The 23,131-nt window shown below is 45.2% G+C and overlaps 1 protein-coding gene across 1 annotated transcript in view; it reads left to right on the top strand.

Moving 5' to 3' along the window:
- NOL8 (nucleolar protein 8) overlaps positions 1-23,131 on the top strand; it is a 270,845-nt gene that overhangs the window by 200,785 nt on the left and 46,929 nt on the right. Inside the window, exon 15 of the mRNA XM_069206675.1 lies at positions 8,347-8,417. Coding sequence (XP_069062776.1) covers positions 8,347-8,417 — 71 coding nt within the window. The remainder of the gene's footprint in view (positions 1-8,346; positions 8,418-23,131) is intronic.

Below are 23,131 nucleotides of genomic sequence, written 5' to 3'. Positions count from 1 at the left end.
AGACATTTATTGGTATCACAGGCTTTGTCGCCAGTGTGGCGCGTAGAGGTGTACTGTTTTGAAAAACAATCTCTGTCTTTCTAAGGTCATCAGCAAACAAATGTTCATCTGATATGTCTCCCACCTGCATGTTGGGATCATAAAAGATGACACATGCCCACATCGCACCAGTGTGGTCACTTCCCATCAGTGTCCCATAGGTGGGGGGCACTTCTAGAGCCTCTATTTCCAGAATGAGGTCTTTGTCTAATATTTCAAAATAGGGGCCCTGTTGTCTAAAGTGAAAGCTCTTGGGTAATTCGTCTAGCTTCCCTGTCAGTTCTGGTGTTTCTGCTATGACGGTGTACACTGCTCTAATAAAAGCTAAAATGTCTACTGGTCTGGCTCTAACTTGGTTACCATCTGGGGGTGTGTAACCATTGTCATGATGCGTGTATTAGATACTCCAGTGATGAACAGATCATAGTCCCATCCTCTTCAAAGTGAATAGTCATGCTTAATTTTGCCATGAGATCACGTCCTAACAGATTAGCTGGTGCATTTGGGGAGAATAAGAAACATCCATCAACATACCTTCCCCCTATTTCCATATCCACAGGTTTAGTAAATGGAACCCTCATTACAGCCCCGGAGAACCCCTGTGTGTCCATTGATCAGTTTGACAAAGGCAGTCTCCTCACACGGATGCAGGACCTAGTGGCCCCAGTGTCAATGAGAAAGGTGTACTCTTTGTCATTTATTGCTACCATCACAGTCGGTTCCTCATCTGGCCTGTGGGTTACAGATAAGACTGGACACATGAGACTTCTCCTTGGGCACCTTCATTGTGCATATCCTCCCATTTAGTTTTGCTGGAATGGGTTTCCTCCCCTGACAGTTACCCCTCCTTGTAAGTTCTGGTGCTGCAGGGTGGGCTGCACTGTCTGCTGTGGCCCATACTGTATTTGGGGCACTGATTGCTGTAACTGCTAAGGCTGTATCTGTGGTTGAGGCTGCAGTTGTATTTGGGGCTGTGGGAGATATATCAGTTGGGGACTCGTGGTAGGTTGTGCTACAATGCCACCAGGCAGTACCATTTGTTGGCCATAATTTGCCCTTGTCTGGTTGCTAAGTTCATCTTCCTTTTTAAACCTACAGTTTCTAATGAAATGTCCTGTCATCTTGCAATAGTGGCATGTCTGTCCACTCTGGAATGTGTTTACTCTATTTCCCCCAAACCTTCCTTGTCCTCCTCTTCCATTATTCCTGTTATTGCTTCTCTGGGCATACCGGTAGGGTTGCATTGGGGTGCCTGAAGGGGGCACTCCCAGGAACACTTTAGCTAACTGGGTGGTGGCAGTGCCAATTCCTTCCTCTGTTTTCTTAGACAGTTTTTGCTGGACCAATTTAGCTGCTGCTTTCTCTATTTTATCTTTCTCGTTCTTTTCCTTTTCTTGTCTCTTCTCACAAAAATGTATTATGTGTGCTTGTATCTCTATCTATGGTTTAGCCTCTAAGGCCACTATATTATCTAATTTATCCTGTACTTCAGCTGGGAGACCCCTTTTCACTATATTGTAAAATAGTATTGCATTCTGTCCAGTTACATCCCAACTCTCCCCCGCTTCCTGTGTCCATTTTTCCTTCATTCTGCTGAGGAATTTGTCTGGGTCCTCATTTGGCTGCATTGTTTGTGCCATAAGGGACCCAATGTCTGGCCTGTCTGGACACATTTTTCTCAGTTGTTTCCAAACAATTCCCCTTACTCTATTAAATGGTGCGCCATCACATTTTGGGTTGGTCAATGTCACATCCTTTACTCCTGCCTTTGAGAACAATAGGTCTGTCTCATCTCCTAAAGAACTTAGTAAACTCTTAATGTCCCCTATTGCAAGAGTAATCCCTGCAGTATGTTTTTCCAGAGCTGCTATCCATTTCCCAGCACCCTCAGCAAGTTGTGGCAACTGTTTTTTTAAATTTTCTTTGTCCATCTGGGGCCATGGTATATACTGAGGCGCCCCTGGGCCCTTGAATATCAAGGGCAGTTGTGTCAGGACTGTAGTCCTATTGCCAGTAGGGTAACGAGAGTCATACTTACAAGCATATTTCTGCCACACTCTTAGAATTTTCTGCATATAGGGATAATCCTAGTAAGGATCCCCTGTGCACTGAAAATGCACATTTCTGCATTAGCCATGTCTCAGGGTTCAAAGGAACCCTCTCGCAGCCATGGTGTCATCTGTGATGCCAGTCCTTCTGTCCAACCTGCTAGGTTGTCAGTAAAAGGGACAACATTATACCAACTATTTTCATACTGAACTACTATTTCATTGGGCGTCAAATTATTGCCAGGGCATACAGGGAATGCATGTGCCATGTCTTTCCTCAGTGTCATTTTTCCTGCCATATCAAATGTTCCCTTTCTTTCTCAGGGGTGTGCATGCGCCCCATCATCTACTAATCTCTGTAATTCTCTTGACTTCTTTTGTAAAGTCTGTCCTGTCTTATTGTTTTCTTCTCCCTCACAGGCATATTGTGACTGTTCCCTGTTATGGTCCTCAAAAAGGGACATTCTTTTAACATGTTCAGTGATGTCATCTAATGCCCCCTCTGATCCTTTGTAGGATTTTTCTAAATCCAGATCTTCTTCACCTAAGCTGCTATGTGTGGAGACTGTCTCATCTAGTCCTTCTTGTTCAATCATTTGTGGCCCAGTGAGGGCCCTTGACTGCCTCAAGGGTCGTTCCTCCTTTTCCCAAGTCGCTCTTTTGTCTTCCCGTCCATTTTCCTGCGCTGTGATCCCCTTGCCTACACTATTCTCCTCTGCTCCTGGGTGCATAAACCTCCAGCACTCTGTGGGAGGACTTTCTGGTGTATAAGCTAACCTTCTTGTCTCATTTTTAATGTTGGTACTTAGTTTTTGCAAAACACCTTCTTTTTTTTTCTAGCCCCCTCCATTCTCTGTGCCTCTCTTGACCCTTCATTAGGTATACCTTCATTTTTCTTAGTGGGGGACATCTCGTCCTCTAAATGAAGTGTAAATGTGGCATCTACTGTCCCTATGTATTTAGTACTGTCCCCACCTAACATTTCCTGTGGTGTACTGGCCATTTGAGGACATGGAGATGGGTGGACATATTCTCTATGTTCAGAAAAAGATTCCAATGGTGGGCTATACTCGGGTCTGTATATCCCACAGCAGGGGGATGTGAAGAGGTGGATAGTGAGTGTGGGGTACCAGGTTGCATCGTATACATGCACTGTACCTTTGCACTGCCTAACCTTAATTGCACGTCAAGATAGGGGGGTGGAAGAGCTGAAGGGAGGGTATGAGGCTTTGTATTTGACTCATTCATATTTGTTTCACAGAAGACCCTCCATAGGTCTAGTGTGATCTTCCTTTTCTCTAGTTTATTTCCCTTGAATTTACTCTGTAGGCAGGTGTTCTATTGTTGTATTATCAAATGTACCCTCTTTGGGCCATGCATGTGCAAGTTTTAATGATGCTTTGTGCCATTCCTTACAGTATTTTCCTATCCTGTCCTTGACTCCTGAGAACACTTTAACCATGTGTTCTAAAGGAGACCCCTTGTCTGTTTAGTGAGCTTAATCCTTTATACTATATGGTTTACACTCTAAATGGACTTCTATTTACTTCCTAGGGTATTTCCAGACTTCACATACACTGTTACTAGGCTGTGAAGGTGAACAATCTCTGAAGGACTGTTCATTTATATATATATATATATATATATATATATATATATATATATATATATATATATATATATATATATATATATATATTAGGTAGGTACATTTATGTGTGGCCTAAGTGGTTTGTTTGCCTAACACAACAAACAATAATGTTATTGTGATATAGATATAGATATATATACACACACACACACATTTTTATAAGTTACTCATATCCTAAATTCCACACTGGGAGGTCCCTAATAAATGCATACAGTAGGAGGTCTAATACTAAATATGAGTCTGTTGTTATTGCAGGGAATTCACGTGACTGTTGCCCATGGTTCCACTGAAAAGTTGCAGTGACTTCAATATATTCACTTTCTTGCCACAAGGTTGCACCAGTGTCACACATGAAAAATTAAACTGAATATTTTAGAGGCCTTCAAAGGGGTGCCTCACTCTTAAAAAGACAACTGCAACAGGTTTTGTAGATTTAAAAACAAACTCTTTTATTCTAATTATGCGGAGGTCCTGTTCACATCTATCTGAAAGGTAGTTAAATATGTTTGTATGTATAGTAGCTGATAATTCTCCTTCTATTTGTATACCCTCAAGATATGTGTATATGTCCCAGTCTATACTGTTTGATAATTCATCTTGCCTTCAGTCTTGAGGCTGTATAGTTTCATAATGTGGATAATAGTTAGTAGTGTCAGTATTTGTTATGGGGTTCATGAGGCTACTACACTACATTTAACTTGGAGGACAATTTCCTTTTATTAGTTTTTTGAATAATTATTTATAATTGTCAAACAGGCATTTCTCTTATGTCAATTTAGGTTGTTTTATTGCCCAGAGGTGATATACTATAAATACCTAGACATTCATAAACATTTGACTTAAAAATAAATGATTTTATGGTATTGATATTACTGGTCTACTAAGTTCAGTTCTGTTGCAGAGGGTGACAGCCTGACCATTATAAAAATGAATAATTAATTCAGGAATGTAGAATTAATTAGTTTACTTTTTGGGACATTTGCTCAATCCAGTCAATTACTTTACTTTTAAAAATCCTGTTATAACTTAACCTTCATAAGAATAGGAGGTCTGATACTTATTCCTAAATTATACACTAAATAACATAAACTTATATATTGACATTATTATGTGGCCATATTTCTATCTATACATGCATATACATACACAGTAATTCTTCATTTCATACTAGGGCAAACAAATACTACAAAATACTGGTCACTTCCCTCCGGATTCATAGAGGGGACAACTTTTCACTATTTGCAACTACAAATTGTGACTTTCAGACTTAAGGTCTGGGATAGGTTGACATGAGTGTTCTTTAGAACATACACTGATTGCTCAGCCTCAAGTCCAACACTACTCTTGACCACTTTTGACTTACTCAGTCAAGCTCCCTGTATCTTCCGGACTTACCACTGGGATCCCTTAATATTAAATCATTTCATACATAATCTTGCATGCAAACACCAAAATTATATACATTCCAGTGTCAAAATTGTAAATGTCTTTATACAATAAAAGGAACAGACCTCATACTTTGTCCACCTCACTACCTTCAACTGAGTCCCATCTGTCCCCACGAAATCAGAGATTTTTACATAAATGTTGGCATCTCCCTTACCTCTTTAAAAAGTGCACAGATCACCTCGTGGAGACAGGCAGGGCCCCCAGTCCAGCAGTTGGTGAGATCAAAGTAGAGCTCCTGGCTTAGCTGGCCAATATGTTAGAGGGAAATCTGTTAAAGTAAGACAGATCAATTTGACACAATAATATAGGTTTAATCGATTTTCAGCTGGGAACAACAGGCAGTCTTAAAATAGAGGCCATGACTGAAGTTCAAAGTTCTAGTTCACAAGCAGTGGTATTTATACTGTAAAAACCACAAAAAACTATGCTGACAAGTTCAGCATTGACGTAAGCAAGACAAGCAGTACAGATAGGATAATAGGGGAGAGGGACCTCTTGACAAGAGCACATGCACGATTACTGGTCACCTCATGGGTGGGTAAGTAACATTGACGTTGTTCAGCATCTCTATCTTTCGTGCACAACAAGTGATTATATTTTACATGATGCTCACGGTAGCCCTGCCTTGTACTAATGCTTATCTGACCCTTACACAGTTCCCCTCACCAAGATATGAATGACTTGTGGTTGGTTTTTTAGGACCCTTGTGCTAAGGCAGGATACACCCTTTTGTTCCACCCTGTTCGTGCTTAGTGAACATTTAGAAAGCGACAGTTGGTTCAGCTTTAAAGAAAAACTTTCATTCTAATGTGGCTTGGGCCTCTTGTGTGTTTCAGCACAGCTAACAATGCAGCATGTGTATAAGTTTCCTAAGTAATAGGTGTTTGTTTGTCCTAAATATTACCTGCCTTTTCTATTGAACCCACAGTCTGTCTTTTTTTAGCATGTCATGTATTAAGCCTTTCACTACTTACATTAGTTTACAACTATCCCTAGCCTAAAATGTTTGTATTGGGATTTGGGAACTTATGTTTGTTTGTATGTGATGTATGTGATGTGTTCCTATTCTTCCTACATCACCAGTGACTGTTGGGGCCTCAGGGGAATTCAGTTGGGTTGCAGCAGGGGAGCCATGTGGTGCCAAGATGCATCGTGCCTAAATACAACCTGCCTGCAAGAGCCTGAGCTTATTCCGCTCTTAGGTGAGTTACTGCAGTCCACCTCGCGGCTGAGACGCCATTGGAAGGTCAGGCAATCTGGCGTCACAGGTTCTGTATAGCAGCTCTGCTGGGCTCAAATGCTGGCCCTATGTTCCCCACAGTGCTGCTCAGCTGGAAGTCTGGCCAGAGGAGATTTATGGGGGATCGGAGCACAGTGGGATCATAGGCACTATTGCATTCTTCAGGTAGATGTTAATGCTACTGTGTGTATCGCAGGCCCGTCCTGCCTGCGTTGCCGCTCCTGCAGTCAGTGGTGCTGATAATTACCCCTCATAGCTCTTTACCTTTATTCTGTGGCCCCCACTCTTTGCTGCATGTGGTGAGTGGCCTTCATTGTCATCGTCCAGGGATGACTCAAGCCTGTCGAAAATGATGGAGGGTTGCCGATGCACTTACCTCTCGGGTGCAGGGCCTCCTTGCTGCACTGTTGCCAGCCTTACAGGGGTCATCAAGCTCCCCCTTGGTTCTCCTAATATTTCAATAGTTTCACATCACGGAGGAGGTAATTTGCCTCCAATGAAAGTCGGTAACCCTCATGGATCACGTCCACCCAGCCATCTTGGTTCGCTACGCCCTCGAAAGGCCCTACTATTCAGTGAGTAGTGATCTGAGAACAATCACTGCTGGTGAGGTAATGGCCACGAACAGCTAAGATATGTGATATTTTTTATGGGAAATCTGAGAAGCAGTCTCATTACAATGAGCAGTTTTTTGTATGCGAGAGATGATATTGAATTCTGAGATAGGGACCTTCTGTTGTTAGAGTAATAACTTGCTTAATGTATCAAAGTTCGTATGTATCAACCTGTAAAGATTTAGAATACATTTTTATGTTGATGTTGTTCAGCATTAAAAACACTGCTTGATTGTCCCATCTCCATCGCCACAAAAAAGTTAGCTCGTTAGTTACACAGAAATGTTTTATAGCACCCGGTAGAGCCAAAGTTGTTACAAGACACTGGTAAGAATGTGACAAGATTGCCACAAAGTACATAATATAGTTTAATTTTACCACTAATGTGTGAATGCTCTATTGTGAGAGTAGAGAACTAATTAACATTATCAACCCCTCCCAATTATTTTATTCCTGACAGTTCCAGAAAGCTTTCACTGCATGTTACTTGTATTGTTTTTTATTCTTTTATGCCACATTGCAACATAATTTGCTTTAGAGCAGTATTCTGATGTTAGGTAAGAGAATAAGTGCAGTGTGATGTTTTACATCCCAATGACGATTGGGGACAATTGATGTTTTAATGCAGTCTGTGTGGTTGAACTAATTTTCAGATTAAACATTTTAATGATGTTCTTTAAGTGTTAAGCAGTATAGATTCTCGCTCCAGAAGCAGTTTACAGTGTCGGATATCAGACTGGATCTCTGTTCATTCTGTAGACAGGCTCACAAAGATATGTAACAATTTTGATTGAAAATTTAGTAATCTGTAAGAAAATTATTGGGAAATTTAGGAAATTCTTCTTTTGGATTTTTTAATTTCATCATCACAATGTTATACACCCTTTCTCGTAAGAAACCGATGTTTGTATGACACTGTACATTTGTTTTTTTACTGTTGTTTTTTAAACCATTGTTAGATGGGGTTGGATTATGACTTTTATGATTACATTTAAGTTAGGAGATCTTTGTTTTCCTAGGTGTACTAATCCCTGGTTGAATTCCAGAGCAAGAGCAGTCTAGCTAGACTTCTAGACCAAAGACAGGTTGTGTGACCATCGGCGATTGCCATCAACATGCAAAAATATACCATTTGTCAGCTGATACAATGGCTAGTTAAACAAAAAGCTTTTTTAATTTGGTTAATTGCTATTTTTATTATTTTATTTCAAGACTTTTGTTTGCTTGTTTCTAACACTTGAACAGTTACATTCATTTACTGGTTAATTTCTAATTGTAAAAGTACTTTCTTTCTGTCCTCTCCAGCACCTCTTCTTCGCTTGGAAAGGCTGTCGGAAGATTCTTCTTTTTCTCCCAAGACGATGAGAGGCTAAAAGGTATTGTGTTTATTGTCTTTTCAAAGCTACACAAAGTACAAATACCCTAAAGGTGGAGAGTAAAACCGTATTTTATCCAGTGGCTAGAAATGATGAGATAATTGTGGCAGTGGACACTGTTTTATTCACATCATAGTGTTTCCTGTCATGGGGTAATTTAGTAATATTCATAAGCCTTAGACTGTCTTCACGCATGTAGTATCATGGAACACCTTTATGACACTTTTTTTCAAAAACATTCAACTGTCTTGACTAACTTTAATTCTATGTCCCCTATAACCTGGTTATTTAAATTTGTGAACAGTCTGTATACTTCAAGCAATTAAAAGATCTAGCATGTTGGGTAATAGCCATACTTTCTAAATGTCAGCCACACATATGTCTTATTAACTTCATACAAATTTATACCTATGCAATTAATGTATTTTTATCCAATCAGTTCACCTGCATAGATAGGTATTAGGAAGGTTTATTATGATATTACAAAAATACCATTTAACTGGACCATACAGTGAAATCCATCAGCTTAGATCCATTCAAGGGTATCATTTGATTCTAATAGTAAAATAATTACAAATCATCTCACAAACAGCTTCAGACTGGAGGAAAAACGAAAAATACAGTCCATTATGTGTGTTGATACCTCCCAATGATCACTGGGACTTGTCTTGGTTGCCTATTGTTACACTGTGACCAGTTGCCTTAAATCTTATAGTTGAGAATTCATGCAATATTGGATATTTCAAGGACGATAAACACTTTATTTATTAGGGGTTACAACAGAAAGCCACATTTGTTATGTAGTGTTGAAAAGTGAGAAATATGCTTGCAATCTATCTTGGCTAAACATAGTTTCCCATTAGTCATAAGCGGAAATGTTGTGTCAGGATTGCCTCTACTTCCATAGTTACTGATCTACATTTGACCCACCACTTTTAGATAGTGGGGTCATTAGAAGGTTTGTGCAAAAAAAGTGTTGGTCAACAGAACAGTTTGAATCTGTATTTTTGTTGTATAGAATTAGTAACAATGCCATTTGTAGAGCGCATGGCTATTTCTCATGGAGTGTCCCAGTCGTAGGAGGCTGAATATGAAAATGTTTGGCACCCAGACAAGAGTGCTTAGTTGGATCCAAAAACTCAAGTTTTCATTTTTTTCTGAAGATCGATTCAGAGGGGATTAGCCGAAATTTCTGTGGTCGTGAATTCCAAGTTTTGGGGTCATCCACAAATTCATGCTTTTTGACCCTAGAAACAGAGGCCAGTTGAGCAGTAACCAACCTAAGATTTTTGCTAGGATATAGGGTGTAACCATGGATTGTAGCTAGGCACGAAATTGCCTTATAACAGTCACAGAGAGCCTCAAAAGTGATTCTCTGTTTCACAGGCAGCCAGTGCAATTTCTTTGAGGCAGTGCTAATAGATACTCGCCTCGGGAACCCCAGCAGGGCTGCATTCTGCACTATTATGTCGCTATTGAGTGACACCTAGATAAAGGACATGGATATAACGAGAGCTTGAACTACTGTTTTCTGAGCTGATTCAGGAAGGAGGTGAATGATTTTTCTCAGGGATCTCAAAATCCCAAAACACTTTCCTGCAAGGGCATTAATCTGGGCATCAAAGTAAAGCCTCTCATCAAACCAGATGCCCAGGTTCTTAGCCTTGGGCCTGGAGGATGGTAAAGAGCCCAAATTATCTGGCCGCCAAGTGTTGAACCAAATATTGAGATAGTTGCCCAATATCAGAACCTCCATCTTCTCAGCATTCAACTTTAAGCAATTAAGGTCCATCCAGGTGCCAACACCTGACGGACACGCCCGGAGAGAGGAGACCACACGCTCATTATTGTGGGATAGAATGATGACAATTTGAGTGTTTTATACGTATGAAATAATGGTGAAAGCATATTGCTCAGTGATCACAGCCAACGGGCTCACATAGCTATTAAAAAGAATTGGACTCAAAGACGAGCCCTGAGGCACGACCTGATGCAGAAAGCGCATTAATGACTAGAATGTTTTTTGTGACACCTGGAAGGTGCGCCCTTTCCAGAAAGAGGACAGCCACTGTAGTGCAGTGCCGCAAATGCTGCAGTTTCATAACCGCTTGACCAATATATTGTGGGAAAGCGTTGAGCGCAACACTGTGATCAAGCATAAGAATGGTCGCCATATTGCCCACATCCATAGTTCGTCTTGCTGATTCAGAAGCAAGTAGCAACTCTGACTCTGTGCTGTGCAAGGGACAGACGCCGGATTGGGTTCTGTGTAGGATCTTGTTATCCTCCCAAAAACTTGTATAGATGTTTATTTACATGGTTTTCTGCTAGCGCACCAACAAGAGGCAACAGTATAATGGGCTACTATTTTTTAGGCCTAGATGGACCCAATAATATTTTTTTAACAAATTCGGATATTCTTATTTTCAATGGGCATGTTATACTTCTAATGTAGACCAACTCGCAAGGACACATTAATGCACATGCATCATAGCTGCTTGTATTCTATAGCTAGTGTCTGTTTTGCAGTCATTAGCCGGTCCAATATCATGGCTAGGCATTCTGTAGGAAAGGGTAGTGATACTTTGCCCCAGTGCGTTTCTACAGTTTGCCTTGCTGACAAGATTCAGGGATGCATGTTAATCTCTCTTGGAGTGCATTGAGAGAATGCCAGTGATGGAACTTCTTTTACTCACACATTGAAAAGGATTAGCTGCTCGCTTGACTGTTTTGTGTGCATGCTAGGAAAATCCTTGATATTCTTCATCATTCAGTCCTGGATCTGTCTCCTAGCATGTATGAGTTATTGTTTACTCTGCTCATTTCCCTATTGCCAGTAATTTATTTATGTCCAAGGTCAAGGGCTTACTGTGGTCCCTTTGCACTAGCCATTTCTGAATCGAGTGAGGGATGTTATCGCCCTTAAATCTTGTCATGGAGAGGGTTTACCAGTGCCATACTTAGCAATATTGTAACCATTCTGTTTCCTGAGGCTGTATTTGTCTTTAAACTGCACTAGGGATTTAGTAGCTCACTTACTGTTATGGAGCCTCTCTTTCCATAACTAAAGTGGTTAACCTGGAGTGCCAGGGTGAAGTAAATATTCGACTCAGTTGAGGTTAATGGTGATGGGAATGAAGGTTATCCTCTTTATCCCACTAACCCTCCCGTGGTTTGTGTGACCAGTGTTAGTCTGCTTGGGCCATACCCTCCTATCAAACCAGAGAACCATCCACACCAGACATTTTGCAGTTGTATGATCAGTGAAGTATCGCAGTTTTCCTGTATCTGTACAGCACCATTCCAAAACGAATCACAATTTTACTGCTTGAAAATAGACTTAAATGTTCTGACCTGCTGGCTCTCCCGCTTGTACAATTCTGTAAGTTTTAACTCTGCAGATAGTTATCAGTCACCCCATAAAAGCTTTTTAGGATCAGGACAGAAATGCTTTCATGATAGTTTTATTTACCCCGTATACTGATGACAAGTGTTTAGCTCTTGCCTACAGACATCCTATTGTTGTCTTTTATCGAAAGAGCTATTGGATGCAGTATCATTACCTTAATTGTGCTTTAGTTCAACCCATTGCTTATCATTGGTTGGCTTTCTTGTCAGTCTTATTTGCTTGCTTCATATCTGATGGCTTTCCTTCTTGTTCTTGTGTTTGCTCTTCCCTGGTAGCTTTGGTTCTTTTCTCTATTTCTATCAAGTCCCTCTTCAGCCCATTTTTTTTCTATTTTTTTATGGGGGTCTGGTAGCTACATTTTGCATCTGATACAGACATGTAGTCGCAGATTCCTTACCATAGTATTATCCCTAGGTGTCAGACTGGATCCAGAAATTATTTGTGAGCAGTACCTCTGTGCTCCGGTTGGTGGCATAGTTCGACTCCATGTTGCGTCGTCCGCGCCAGAAGTGACATGCACAGTGCCAATATAGGTGCCACCCCAGCGTGTTGACATCTGTTGTGTATATTTCCACCCCAGTCAGTGCAGATCGGGAGAGAGATACCCCCAATCACTTTTACTGTCTTTTTTAGCCTTTTTTCAAACATTTTTGACCCTTGTCTCATGGTGTGGCAGGGATGTCCACGAGGAAGGCTGGATTCAACCCCTGCACACCTGTCACCAGGAGGAGTAAGGCGAGGTGACAGACCCGCACCTCGCCTGTCTCTGGTTCCTTGAGCACAATCACGACACCAAGACCTGCATCGATTGATGCACCATGCACCCCAAGGCCTTATGGAAGCAATCCATCAATCTTGTTGCCACGCGATGTGCGACGCCGCAACTGTCTCAGTCCTCGTTAAGAGGAAGATCCTAGGATTGGTCGCCGAGCCATAGATTTTCGTTGCAGTCAAAGTCGCCCCTCTCTGGTAAGAGCAGTTTTTTCGTCAGTGGCCTTACATTGCCACACCAGGCTGAGGACAACAGGCTTTTCAGAGGATGTCCAAGCTTCGCTTATGGACATGCCACTTGATGACTGTCGTCCCTTCGTTCATGGACAAGGCGGACTCATCGATGGAGCACTCCAAGGACAGCAGCAGAGCTACACCCAGATCCATGGGCCTTTCCCCATACCAATCCACCCCACCACCTCCGTAACCTCCCTCCTAACCACAAACCCCCCTCCCAACCGCCCCAAACCCAATCGGCCTTTTGCTCCTTTTGAGGCCACAGAATGGTCTTCCAGCCACGTCTCTACCTGCCAAGTCACCATGGCCCGCAAACTTCCCAGCCAATGCGTGACCGAGGGTGCAGCATCCACAGACCCCATGGGACAGGGAGCCAGAGTTCGGCCCAGTCCACCACCCCTACAGCAGCAGCCTCCAGCCCTGTTTTGTTTGCCCTCCAACCTTCTTGAGCAACCAGTGGGTGGCAGTATACGCCATCACCTGCACCACTGGAGGTTAATAACATCAGATCGATGGGTTCTCCATATTGTCTGAAAGGACTACTCCCTCCCATCGCCACTCAAGCCACCCACTTAGTACAGGCTGGTGGAGGGCCTTTTCTCGTTACTCCTCCAGGAAGTGGAAGTTCTCTTGACCAAGAGATCCATAGAGAGGGTGCCGGAATCAGAAGTATATCGTGGTTGGTATTCCTGCTACTTTCTGGTGCCAAGAAGGACGGAGGCCGTTGTCCTGTCCTAAGCCTGCGCTTCTCAATTTCTTCCTAAAAAAATTGGAATTCAGAATGCTCAGGCTCGCACCTGGGCCAGGGAGACTGGATGGTGGCACTGGATTTGCAGGATGCTTATTTCCACATCCCCATCCTGCCTGCCTACAGACATTTCCTGCAGTTCACACTAATTCACAAGCGCTTTCAGTTTGCCATGCTATCCTTTGGGCTTACCAAGGTGATGGCAGTGATTGCAACTCATCTACAGAGTTCAGGGGTGCCAGTTTTCCCCATCTCGACGGCTGGCTGTAGAAGGCTGCCTCAACCCAGGCAGTAGTCTCCCATCTCCAGACTACAGCAATCTTCTGCACTCGCTAGGGTTCACTATCAGTGTGCCAAAGTCACACCTGACCCCTTCTCAGACACTCCTTTTCATCAGAGCTGTTCTGTATGCAGTGCAGTTTCGAGCTTATCCTCCCAAGCAGCGAAGCCAGGATATTTAGACTATTATACTGATGTTTCAGTCTCTATCCTGGGCTTCAGTGAGACTGACTCTGAGGCTGCTGATCTTCGTGGCCTCCTGCATATGACACATGCCCACTGGCATATACAGACTCTGCAGTGGGACCTGAAGTTTCAGTGGGTGCACCACCAGGGAATCTCTCCAACTCCGACATGGTCAAGACCTCAAAGGAAACTGCATAAGATCTGCAGTGGTGGTTAGGGGACCATGATTAGGTCAGCGGCAGACCCCTCTTCCTTCCCCAACTATATCTTACAGTAGTGATAGATGTGTCACTCTTGGGCTGGGGCAGCCCTCTGGCAGAGGTGGAGCTCTCCAGTGTATTTCAGATTCCTCATCAACTTGTTGGAGCTCCGGACAGTCCGAGTGGCATTGAAAGCCTTTCTATCCTCCATCAATGGAAGGCTAGTGCTGGTGTTCATGAACAACACCACAGCCATGTGATACTTTGTCAAGAGGCCCTGCATCTCTGGACGTGGCTAGAACGTCAGGCCATTACCCTTGTGGTTCAACACTTGGCGGCCTCTCTGAACACTGGAGTGGACAAACTCAGCTAACTTTGCCTAGTGGATCGCAAAACACATCTGTATCCAGAGGTGGTGCATGGTCTCTTTCAGTTGTGGGGAGTGCTGTTAGCTAGATCTGTTCACTACTGCAGAGAATGAGCAATGTCTGTAGTTTTGCATGCTGGAGTTTCCAAGGCTGCTCTCATTCAGAGACACTTATCATCTCGAGTAGAGCTCAGGCCTCCTGTACCCATTTCTACCCATACCACTCCTGCACAGAGTTCTGAAGAAGTTCAGGAATGACTGGGCCCAAGTCATTCTCGTGGCTCCTGACTGGGCTTGGAGAATTTGGTATCCCAAGCTGTTGAGAATTGCCATCGGTCTTCCTCCATACAGGCTTCTCCTTTGGGAGGATTGTCTTTTGCAGCCTATGGGAGGGGTCTCCACCCGAACCTGTCAACGCTTTGCCTTCATGGGTAGAGAATGAGCAGCGATAGTCAACAGCTTTCAACTTTCCGCCCAAAGTCGGCATTGTTATTTTGCCAGCCTGGCGTCTCTCCAACAAGATGGTATATGCTGACTGTTAGAATAGATTTGTGGCATGGTGTGCCAGGAAACAATTTGATCTTTTATCTGCTTCCCTTTCCAGGGTTCTTTTGTTTATCCTTACCTTAGCCAGGCAGAGCTCTGCATTGGGCACATTGAAGGGTTGTTGGTCTGCCATCTCCACCTTTCTGTTGCTGCTATATCAGCCCTCTCTTTTCAAGTCTCCTATTGTAAATAAGTTCCTTAAAGGACTGCAACACTTTTCCCCAGCTCACTGTCTTATGCCTCAATGGGACCTTAACTTCGTTCTTACTTTCTTAATGTGCTCTCTGTTTGAGCCACTTCATTCTTGTCCTCTTAGGCTCCACACCATCAAGACGGACTTTCTAGTGACATTAAATCTGCCTGGAGGTTCAGTGAGCTATAGGCACTGTCCTCTGTCTCCCTACACCTCCTTTTTTCCTGACAAATTACTCCTTCTGACTCGATCATCCTTCTTAACAGAGGTAGTCATCCCATTCCACTTAGACCAGTCCATCACTTTGCCTACCTTTTGCATTCTTCCTCATCCCTCAAAAGAAGAGGAGAGACTCCACCAGCTGGACCCAAAAAGAGCATTGCCATTCTATTGCCGCACAAAACCTTTCTGGGTGAACGATCAACTCTTCAGGGTCTAGAAAGGGGAGTCTATGAAATAGAGACCATCTCCCGATGGGTTGTGCTCTACATTAAAATATGCTGCGCATTGGCGAAAAATCAACCACTGACGTATCACACGGAGTGCCTGTCCTGGACTTCTGCTAGGAAACAATGTGGTCATCTACGCACACGTTTACCAAGCACTACTGCCTGGGCAGTCAGGTCTGAATGGATGGGCACTTTGCCTTTTCGGTCCTGCAGGACCTTTTAGTGTGAAATTGTTTCACAGACTAACTTTCAGGAATGTATTGCTTGGTATCTATTCTGAGGGAAGGAATCTGCAGCTAGAAGTCTATATCAGATGAACACGTTACTTAACTACGGTAACACCTTAGCTGGTAGAGACTCTAGCTAGCAGCAGATTCCTTACCAACCCACCCTTCCTCCCTGCTCTGCAAACTGATTTTGAGGGTCAGGGCCGTTCCCCTTTCAGGGCCCTAGTTTTCACACCAGGGGTCAATGTTCTTCGTGGCTCCGTGCTCCTGGCATGGAAAGTTGTGAAAAGAAATTGACATCAGCACTTCTGGGTGGCGCGTGTACAGGCACTGCCCACATCACCTATGACACAGATGACATTGATGATGCCACATGGAGCTGAACGACGCGCCTTCTGGTGCATGAGGGTACTGCTCATGAAAACTTTTCTTATCCAGTCTGATGCCCGGGGATTATTCTAACACAAGAAATCTGTGGCTAGATAGAGTCTTTGCCAGATATGGTGTTATTGAAGGTAAGTCACTTGTTCTTCTGAGCCATTCCTTTGTTCAGAATGTGCTTTGACGAATTTTGTTTGGGATCCAAATACCTTATGGGTAAAAATACATTTGCTGCAGTACCTTTATTACATAACCTTGCATCAATCTCCTCATCCTTAATATGTACCTTGGTATGTAGGAACTCTATATATGTCTAGTGTAAATTCCAGGAGAACTTATGTAGGAAGCTGTCCTGGTGTTTGGTGGGCACCCAAGTTACTTACACCTTATACCAGGCCCAGGTATCCCCTCTTAGTGAAGTGTAGATAGTGTCTAGAGGCCCGGCTCTCGAGGTAGCTGTGGATGAGCAGCCAAGGCTTATCTAGGAGACATGGAAAGCTCATGCAATACCACTGTAGTCACACAGCAGTTACACACATGAAAGAAAACGCTGAGTGTTACAAAAATAAAGGTACTTTATTTTGGTGACATAATACCAAAAAGTACTAGAGAGTCAACCCTCCAATAGGAGGTTAGTAACACACCAAATATATACACTAGTTACCCGAAAGAGGCATAGAAAGTGATAGAGAACAGTGCAGGTGCAGTTAGACAATAGTGACCCTAGGGGGACCCCAAACCATATACTAAAAAAATGGAATGCAAACACAGGACTCCCACCTAAGTAAGTTGAATATGTAGAGGGGAGCTGGGAGTACTAGAAAACCACAGAGGTAAGTAACACAGTACCCCCTGAGCAACCAGGAAAGCAGGAGTAAATCACTGGAACTTACCCAAACCACCCAAAAGGAAAGAAAAGAAGAAACCCATGCAAGACTGAAAGAAACCAACAGTGGATTTCTGGAGAGCAAGACTTGTGGAGAGAGGTGGACCAAGCCCAAAAGTGTCAGTGGAGCAGAAGATGTCCCACACTGGAGTGAAGATTGCAGACGGGTGTCGGTGAAGGATTTCCTTCAACAAGCCTTAGCAAAGGCAAGTTCGCAGTTGGCGGATAAGTGGTGCTGCCGGGGACCACCAGGGCCCAGAAGGGGGAGTCACAGGAGACCCTCAAAGACACAGAGGGTCCACAGGAGCAGAGGCAGCACCCACAGGACAGGGACACAGAAGTTGCAGAAGGAGCACACACAGCACCACAGGAAGGGATCCCAAAAAGCAGGAGAACCATGCAGAGGGCTATGCGTCGCAGGAAGGAGTGCTGGGGGCTGGAGCTGCACATAGCCTTAAGTTCCCTTGGAGGAAATGCAAACAAGCCTTGGCAGCTGCAAGGTCTCACGAAAGACCCTACAACCGCAAAAAACAACCTCCACAAAGGACTTCACGCCATCGCCAACTGGATGGAATCAAGCTGCCTCAAGTTAAACACTGACAAAACAGAGATCCTCATCTTCGACACCGACCTCTCAGCTTGGAACGACTCCTGGTGGCCTACCTCCCTAGAAACCGCACCCACACCCACCACTCAAGCACGCAACCTAGGATTCATCCTGGACTCGGCACTCAGCTTGACTCAGCAGGTCAACACAATCTCCTCTTCCTGCTACAACACCATTTGCATGCTCTGCAAGATTTTCAAATGGATTCCCGTCGAAACCAGAAAAACAGTTGCTCACGCTCTTGTCAACAGCCGATTAGACTACGAATGAACAGAAACTACAGCCAAACGAAAATGCAACAAATCCAAAACGCATCCGCCCGCCTCATTCTCGACGTCACACGCCACGACCACATCTCAGCCCACCTCAGAGATATACACTGGCAACCTGTAACGAAGAGGATCATCTTCAAACTCCTCACCCACGCACACAAAGCCCTTCACAACACTGGTCCGGCCTACCTCAATGACAGACTCACCTTCCACACTCCCACCTGCTATCTCCGCTCCGCCAGCCTCGCCCTCGCCACCGTCCCCTGCATCCACTGCACCACTGCCGGAGGAAGATCCTTCTCTCACCTCGCCGCCAAGACCTGGAACTCCCTACCATTCCACCTACACCAGACCCAGGACCTCCTGACATTCAGGAAACGCCTAAAAACATGGCTATTTGATCAGTAGCTCCCACCCCTCCCCCCCAGCACCTTGATACCCTGACGGGTGAGTAGCGTGCCTTATAAATCTCTTGATTGATTGATTGAAGAGATGCGGTGCACGGGGGTACTGTCCTGTGTAGGAAGGCAGGGGCGTAACTCCACCAAAGGTGGACAGCTGGCATAGAGGACCAAGAGGATTACACAGACCTCCACCTGTGATGCAGGATCCACACAGCTTAGGATGAGAGGAGATCCACACAGCCAGTCATCGTTGCAAGAGGTGCCTGAGAATGCAGGGGAGTGACTCCTTCACTCCAAGGGAGATTCCATCTTCCTTCTTGTGCAGGATGAAGACTTGCCACCCTCAGAGGATGCACAGCTGGCGAAATGTTGCAGACGCTGGAAGGAGCCATAGAAACAATGTTGCAAGAAGAGTCTTCGTGGATGCAGATTGTCTGTTCCTGGAGGGTCCAGTCGTGGTTCCAGTGTCTAGAAGTCGAAGTAAGTTTGCAGAGGACTCCTGCTGGTATCTTGCAAGCCGAATCTGAGGACCCACTTAAGAGAAAGACCCTAAATAGCCCTGAAAGGGGGATTGGTCACCTAGCTAGGTGACCATCTATCAGGAAGGGACTCTGACGTCACCTGCTTGTCTTGGTCACTCAGATGCTCCCAGAGGACCCTGCCAACCTTGGATTCAAGATGGCAGAACCCAGGGACCCTCTGGAGGAGGTCTGAGCACCACCCCTTGGGTGGTGATGGACAGGGAAGTGGTCGCTCCCCTTTCCATTGTCCAATGGTGCGCCAGAGCAGGGACTGGGGGTCCCTGAACCGGTGTGGACTGGTTTATGCACAGAGGGCACCAAATGTGGCTTGAAAGCATACCAGTGGCTTTGGGAGGCTACCCCTCCCACGCCAGTCACACCTATTTCCAAAGGGAGAGGGTATTACCTCCCTCTCCCTAAGGAAATCCTTAGGAAGGCAGAACAGAGCTTGATCAGATCAAGCAGCAGGAAGGCAGAAACCTGTTTGAGTGGTGGCAGCAGCTTGGGCTGCACAGAAAACCCTAGAAGACTGGTGGTAGCAATGCTGGGGGTCCTCTAAGGGGTATTATTCTGACATGTTTGATACCAAACATACCTAGGTTCGGAGTTACCATTATGTTGCTGGACATAGGTAGTGACCTATGTCCAGTACACGCGTAAAATGGTGCCCCCGCACTCACGAAGTCCATGAAAAAGGCACTGGAGTTAATGGGGCCACCTCTGCTAGTGCAGGTGTTCCCTCACACACAGGTACTTGCACCCTGTCCTCTGGGCTAGGAAGGCCTGCCATAGGGGTGACTTATAGTGACCTGGTGAAGTGACCTATTGTGAGAAAGTAGCCTCTTTCTAGCCTTGTTACCCCCACTTTTGGCCTGTTTGTGAGTATATGTCAGGGTGTTTTCACTGTCTCATTGGGATCCTGCTAGCCAGGGCCCAGTGCTCATAGTGAAACCCTATGTTGTCAGTATGTTTGTTATGTGTCACTGCGACCCTGCTAGCCAGGACCCCTGTGCTCATAGGTTTGTGGCCTATATGTGTTCCCTGTGTGATGCCTAACTGTCTCACTGAGGCTTTGCTAACCAGAACCTCAGTGGTTATGCTCTCTCTGCTTTCCAGATTTTTCACTAACAGGCTAGTTACTAAATTTACCAATTTACATTGGCATACTGGTACACCCATATAATTCCCTAGCATATGGTACTGAGGTACCCAGGGTATTGGGGTTCCAGGAGATCCCTATGGGCTGCAGCATTTCTTTTGCCACCCATAGGGAGCTCTGACAATTCTTACACAGGCCTGCCACTGCAGCCTGCGTGAAAAAAGTCCATGTTATTTCACAGCCATTTACCACTGCATTTAAGTAACTTATAAGTCACCTATATGTCTAACCTTCACCTGGTGAAGATTGAGTGCAAAGTTACTTAGTGTGTGGGCACCCTGGCACTAGCCAAGGTGCCCCCACATCGTTCAGGGTAAATTCCCCGGACTTTGTGAGTGCGGGGACACCAGTACACACGTGCACTGCACATAGGTCACTACCTGTGTACAGCGTCACAATGGTAACTCCGAACATGGCCATGTAACATGTCTAAGATCATGGAATTGTCACCCCAATGCCATTCTGGCATTGGGGTGACAATTCCATGATCCTGCAGGTCTCTAGCATAGTACCCGGGTACTGCCAAACTGCCTTTCCGGGGTCTCCACTGCAGCTGCTGCTGCCAACCCCTCAGACAGGTTTCTGCCCTCCTGGGGTCTAGGCAGCCCTGGCCCAGGAAGGCAGAACAAAGGACTTCCTCTGAGAGAGGGTGTAACACCCTCTCCCTTTGGAAATAGGTGTCAGGGCTGGGGAGGCTCTGGAAATGCTTTGATGGGCACAGATGGTGCCCATCTCTGCATAAGCCAGTCTACACCGGTTTAGGGATCCCCCAGCCCTGCTCTGGCACGAAACTGGACAAAGGAAAGGGGAGTGACCACCCCCCTGACCTGCACCTCCTAGGGGAGGTGCCCAGAGCTCCTCCAGTGTGTCCCAGACCTCTGCCATCTTGGAAACAGAGGTGTCTGTGGCCTACTGGATTGCTCTGAGTGGCCAGTGCCAGCAGGTGATGTCAGAGGTTCCTTCTGACAGGCTCTTACCTCTCTTGGTAGCCAATCCTCCTTCCTTGGTAGCCAGACCTCCTTTTCTGGCTATTTAGGGTCTCTGCTTTGGGGAATTCTTTAGATCACGAATGCAAGAGCTCACCAGAGTTCCTCTGCATCTCCCTCTTCACCTTCTACCAAAGGATCGACCGCTGACTGCTCAGGACGCCTGCAAAACCGCAACAAAGTAGCAAGACGACTACTAGTATCCTTGTATTGCTTCATCCTGCCAGCTTTCTCGACTGTTTCCAGGTGGTGCATGCTCTGGGGGTAGCCTGCCTCCTCTCTGCACCAGCAGCTCTGAAGAAATCTCCTGTGGGTCAACGGAATCTTCCCCCTGCAACCGCAGGCACCAAAAGACTGCATCACTGGTCCTCTGGGTCCCCTCTCAGCACGACGAGCGTGGTCCCTGGAACTCAGCAACTCTGTCCAAGTGACTCACACAGTCCAAGTTTGGTGGAGGTAAGTCCTTGCCTCCCCACGCTAGACTGCATTGCAGGGTACCGTGTGATTTGCAGCTGCTCCGGCTCCTGTGCATTCTTCCAGGATTTCCTTCGTGCACAGCCAAGCCTGGGTCCCCAACACTCCTTCCTGCAGTGCACAATCTTCTGAGTTGTCCTCCGGCTTCGTGGGACTCCCTTTTGTGACTTCGGGTGGACTTCTGCGGGTGCTGCCTGCTTCTGTGAGGGCTTTCTGAGTTGCTGGGCACCTCCTCTGTCTCCTCCTCCAAGTGGCGACATCCTGGTCCCTCCTGGGCCACAGCTGCACCCAAAAACCTCTACCGCGACCCTTGCAGCTAGCAAGGCTTGTTTGCAGTCTTTCTGCGTGGGAACACCTCTGCAAGCTTCATCGCGACGTGGGACATCCATCCTCCAAAGGAGAAGTTCCTAGCTCTCTTCTTTTTTGCAGAACTCCAAGCTTCTTCCAACAGGTGGCAGCTTCCTTGCACCCTCAGCTGGCATTTCCTGGGCTCCTGCCCACTCTCGACACTGTTGCGACTATTGGACTTGGTCCCCTTGTCTTACAGGTACTCAGGTCCGGAAATCCACTGTTGTTGCATTGCTGGTGTTTGTTCTTCCTGCTGAATCCCCCTATCAAGACTTCTGTGCTCTCTGGGTGTAGTAGGTGCACTTTACACCTACCTTTCAGGGTCTTGGGGTGGGCTATTTTTCTAACCCTCACTGTTTTCTTACAGTCCCAGCGACCCTCTTCAAGCTCACATAGGTTTGGGATCCATTCGTGGTTCACATTCCTCTTTTGGAGTATATGGTTTGTGTTGCCCCTATACCTATGTGCTCCTATTGCAATCTATTGTAATTCTACAATGTTTGCATTACTTTTCTTGCTATTACTTACCAAATTTGGTTTGTGTACATATATCTTGTGTATATATCTTATCCTCATACTGAGGCTACTCACTGAGATACTTTTGGCATATTGTCATAAAAATAAAGTACCTTTATTTTTAGTACTTCTGTGTATTGTGTTTTCTTATGATATTGTGCATATGACACCAGTGGTATAGTAGGAGCTTTACATGTCTCCTAGTTCAGCCTAAGCTGCTTTGCCATAGCTACCTTCTATCAGCCTAAGCTGCTAGAAACACCTCTTCTACACTAATAAGGGATAACTGGACCTGGCACAAGGTGTAAGTACCTCTGGTACCCACTACAAGCCAGGCCAGCCTCCTACACCTATGGTGAAAAAAGGTGCATGCACCCTTTCACGCAGGCTGCAATGGCCGGCCTGCAGAACACTTTGCATGAGCTTCCCATGGGTGGCATAATACATGCTGCAGCCCACAGTGGATCCCCTGGTACCCCAATGCCCTGGGTACCTGTGTACCATATACTAGCGACTTACATGGGAGCACCAGTATGCCAAATTTGGGG

Source organism: Pleurodeles waltl, chromosome 9, assembly GCF_031143425.1.
Source record: "Pleurodeles waltl isolate 20211129_DDA chromosome 9, aPleWal1.hap1.20221129, whole genome shotgun sequence".
In the NCBI taxonomy this organism is placed as follows: domain Eukaryota; kingdom Metazoa; phylum Chordata; class Amphibia; order Caudata; family Salamandridae; genus Pleurodeles; species Pleurodeles waltl.
Note: the sequence above shows the minus strand (reverse complement) of the source record. Positions and strands in the feature narration are given on the sequence as shown.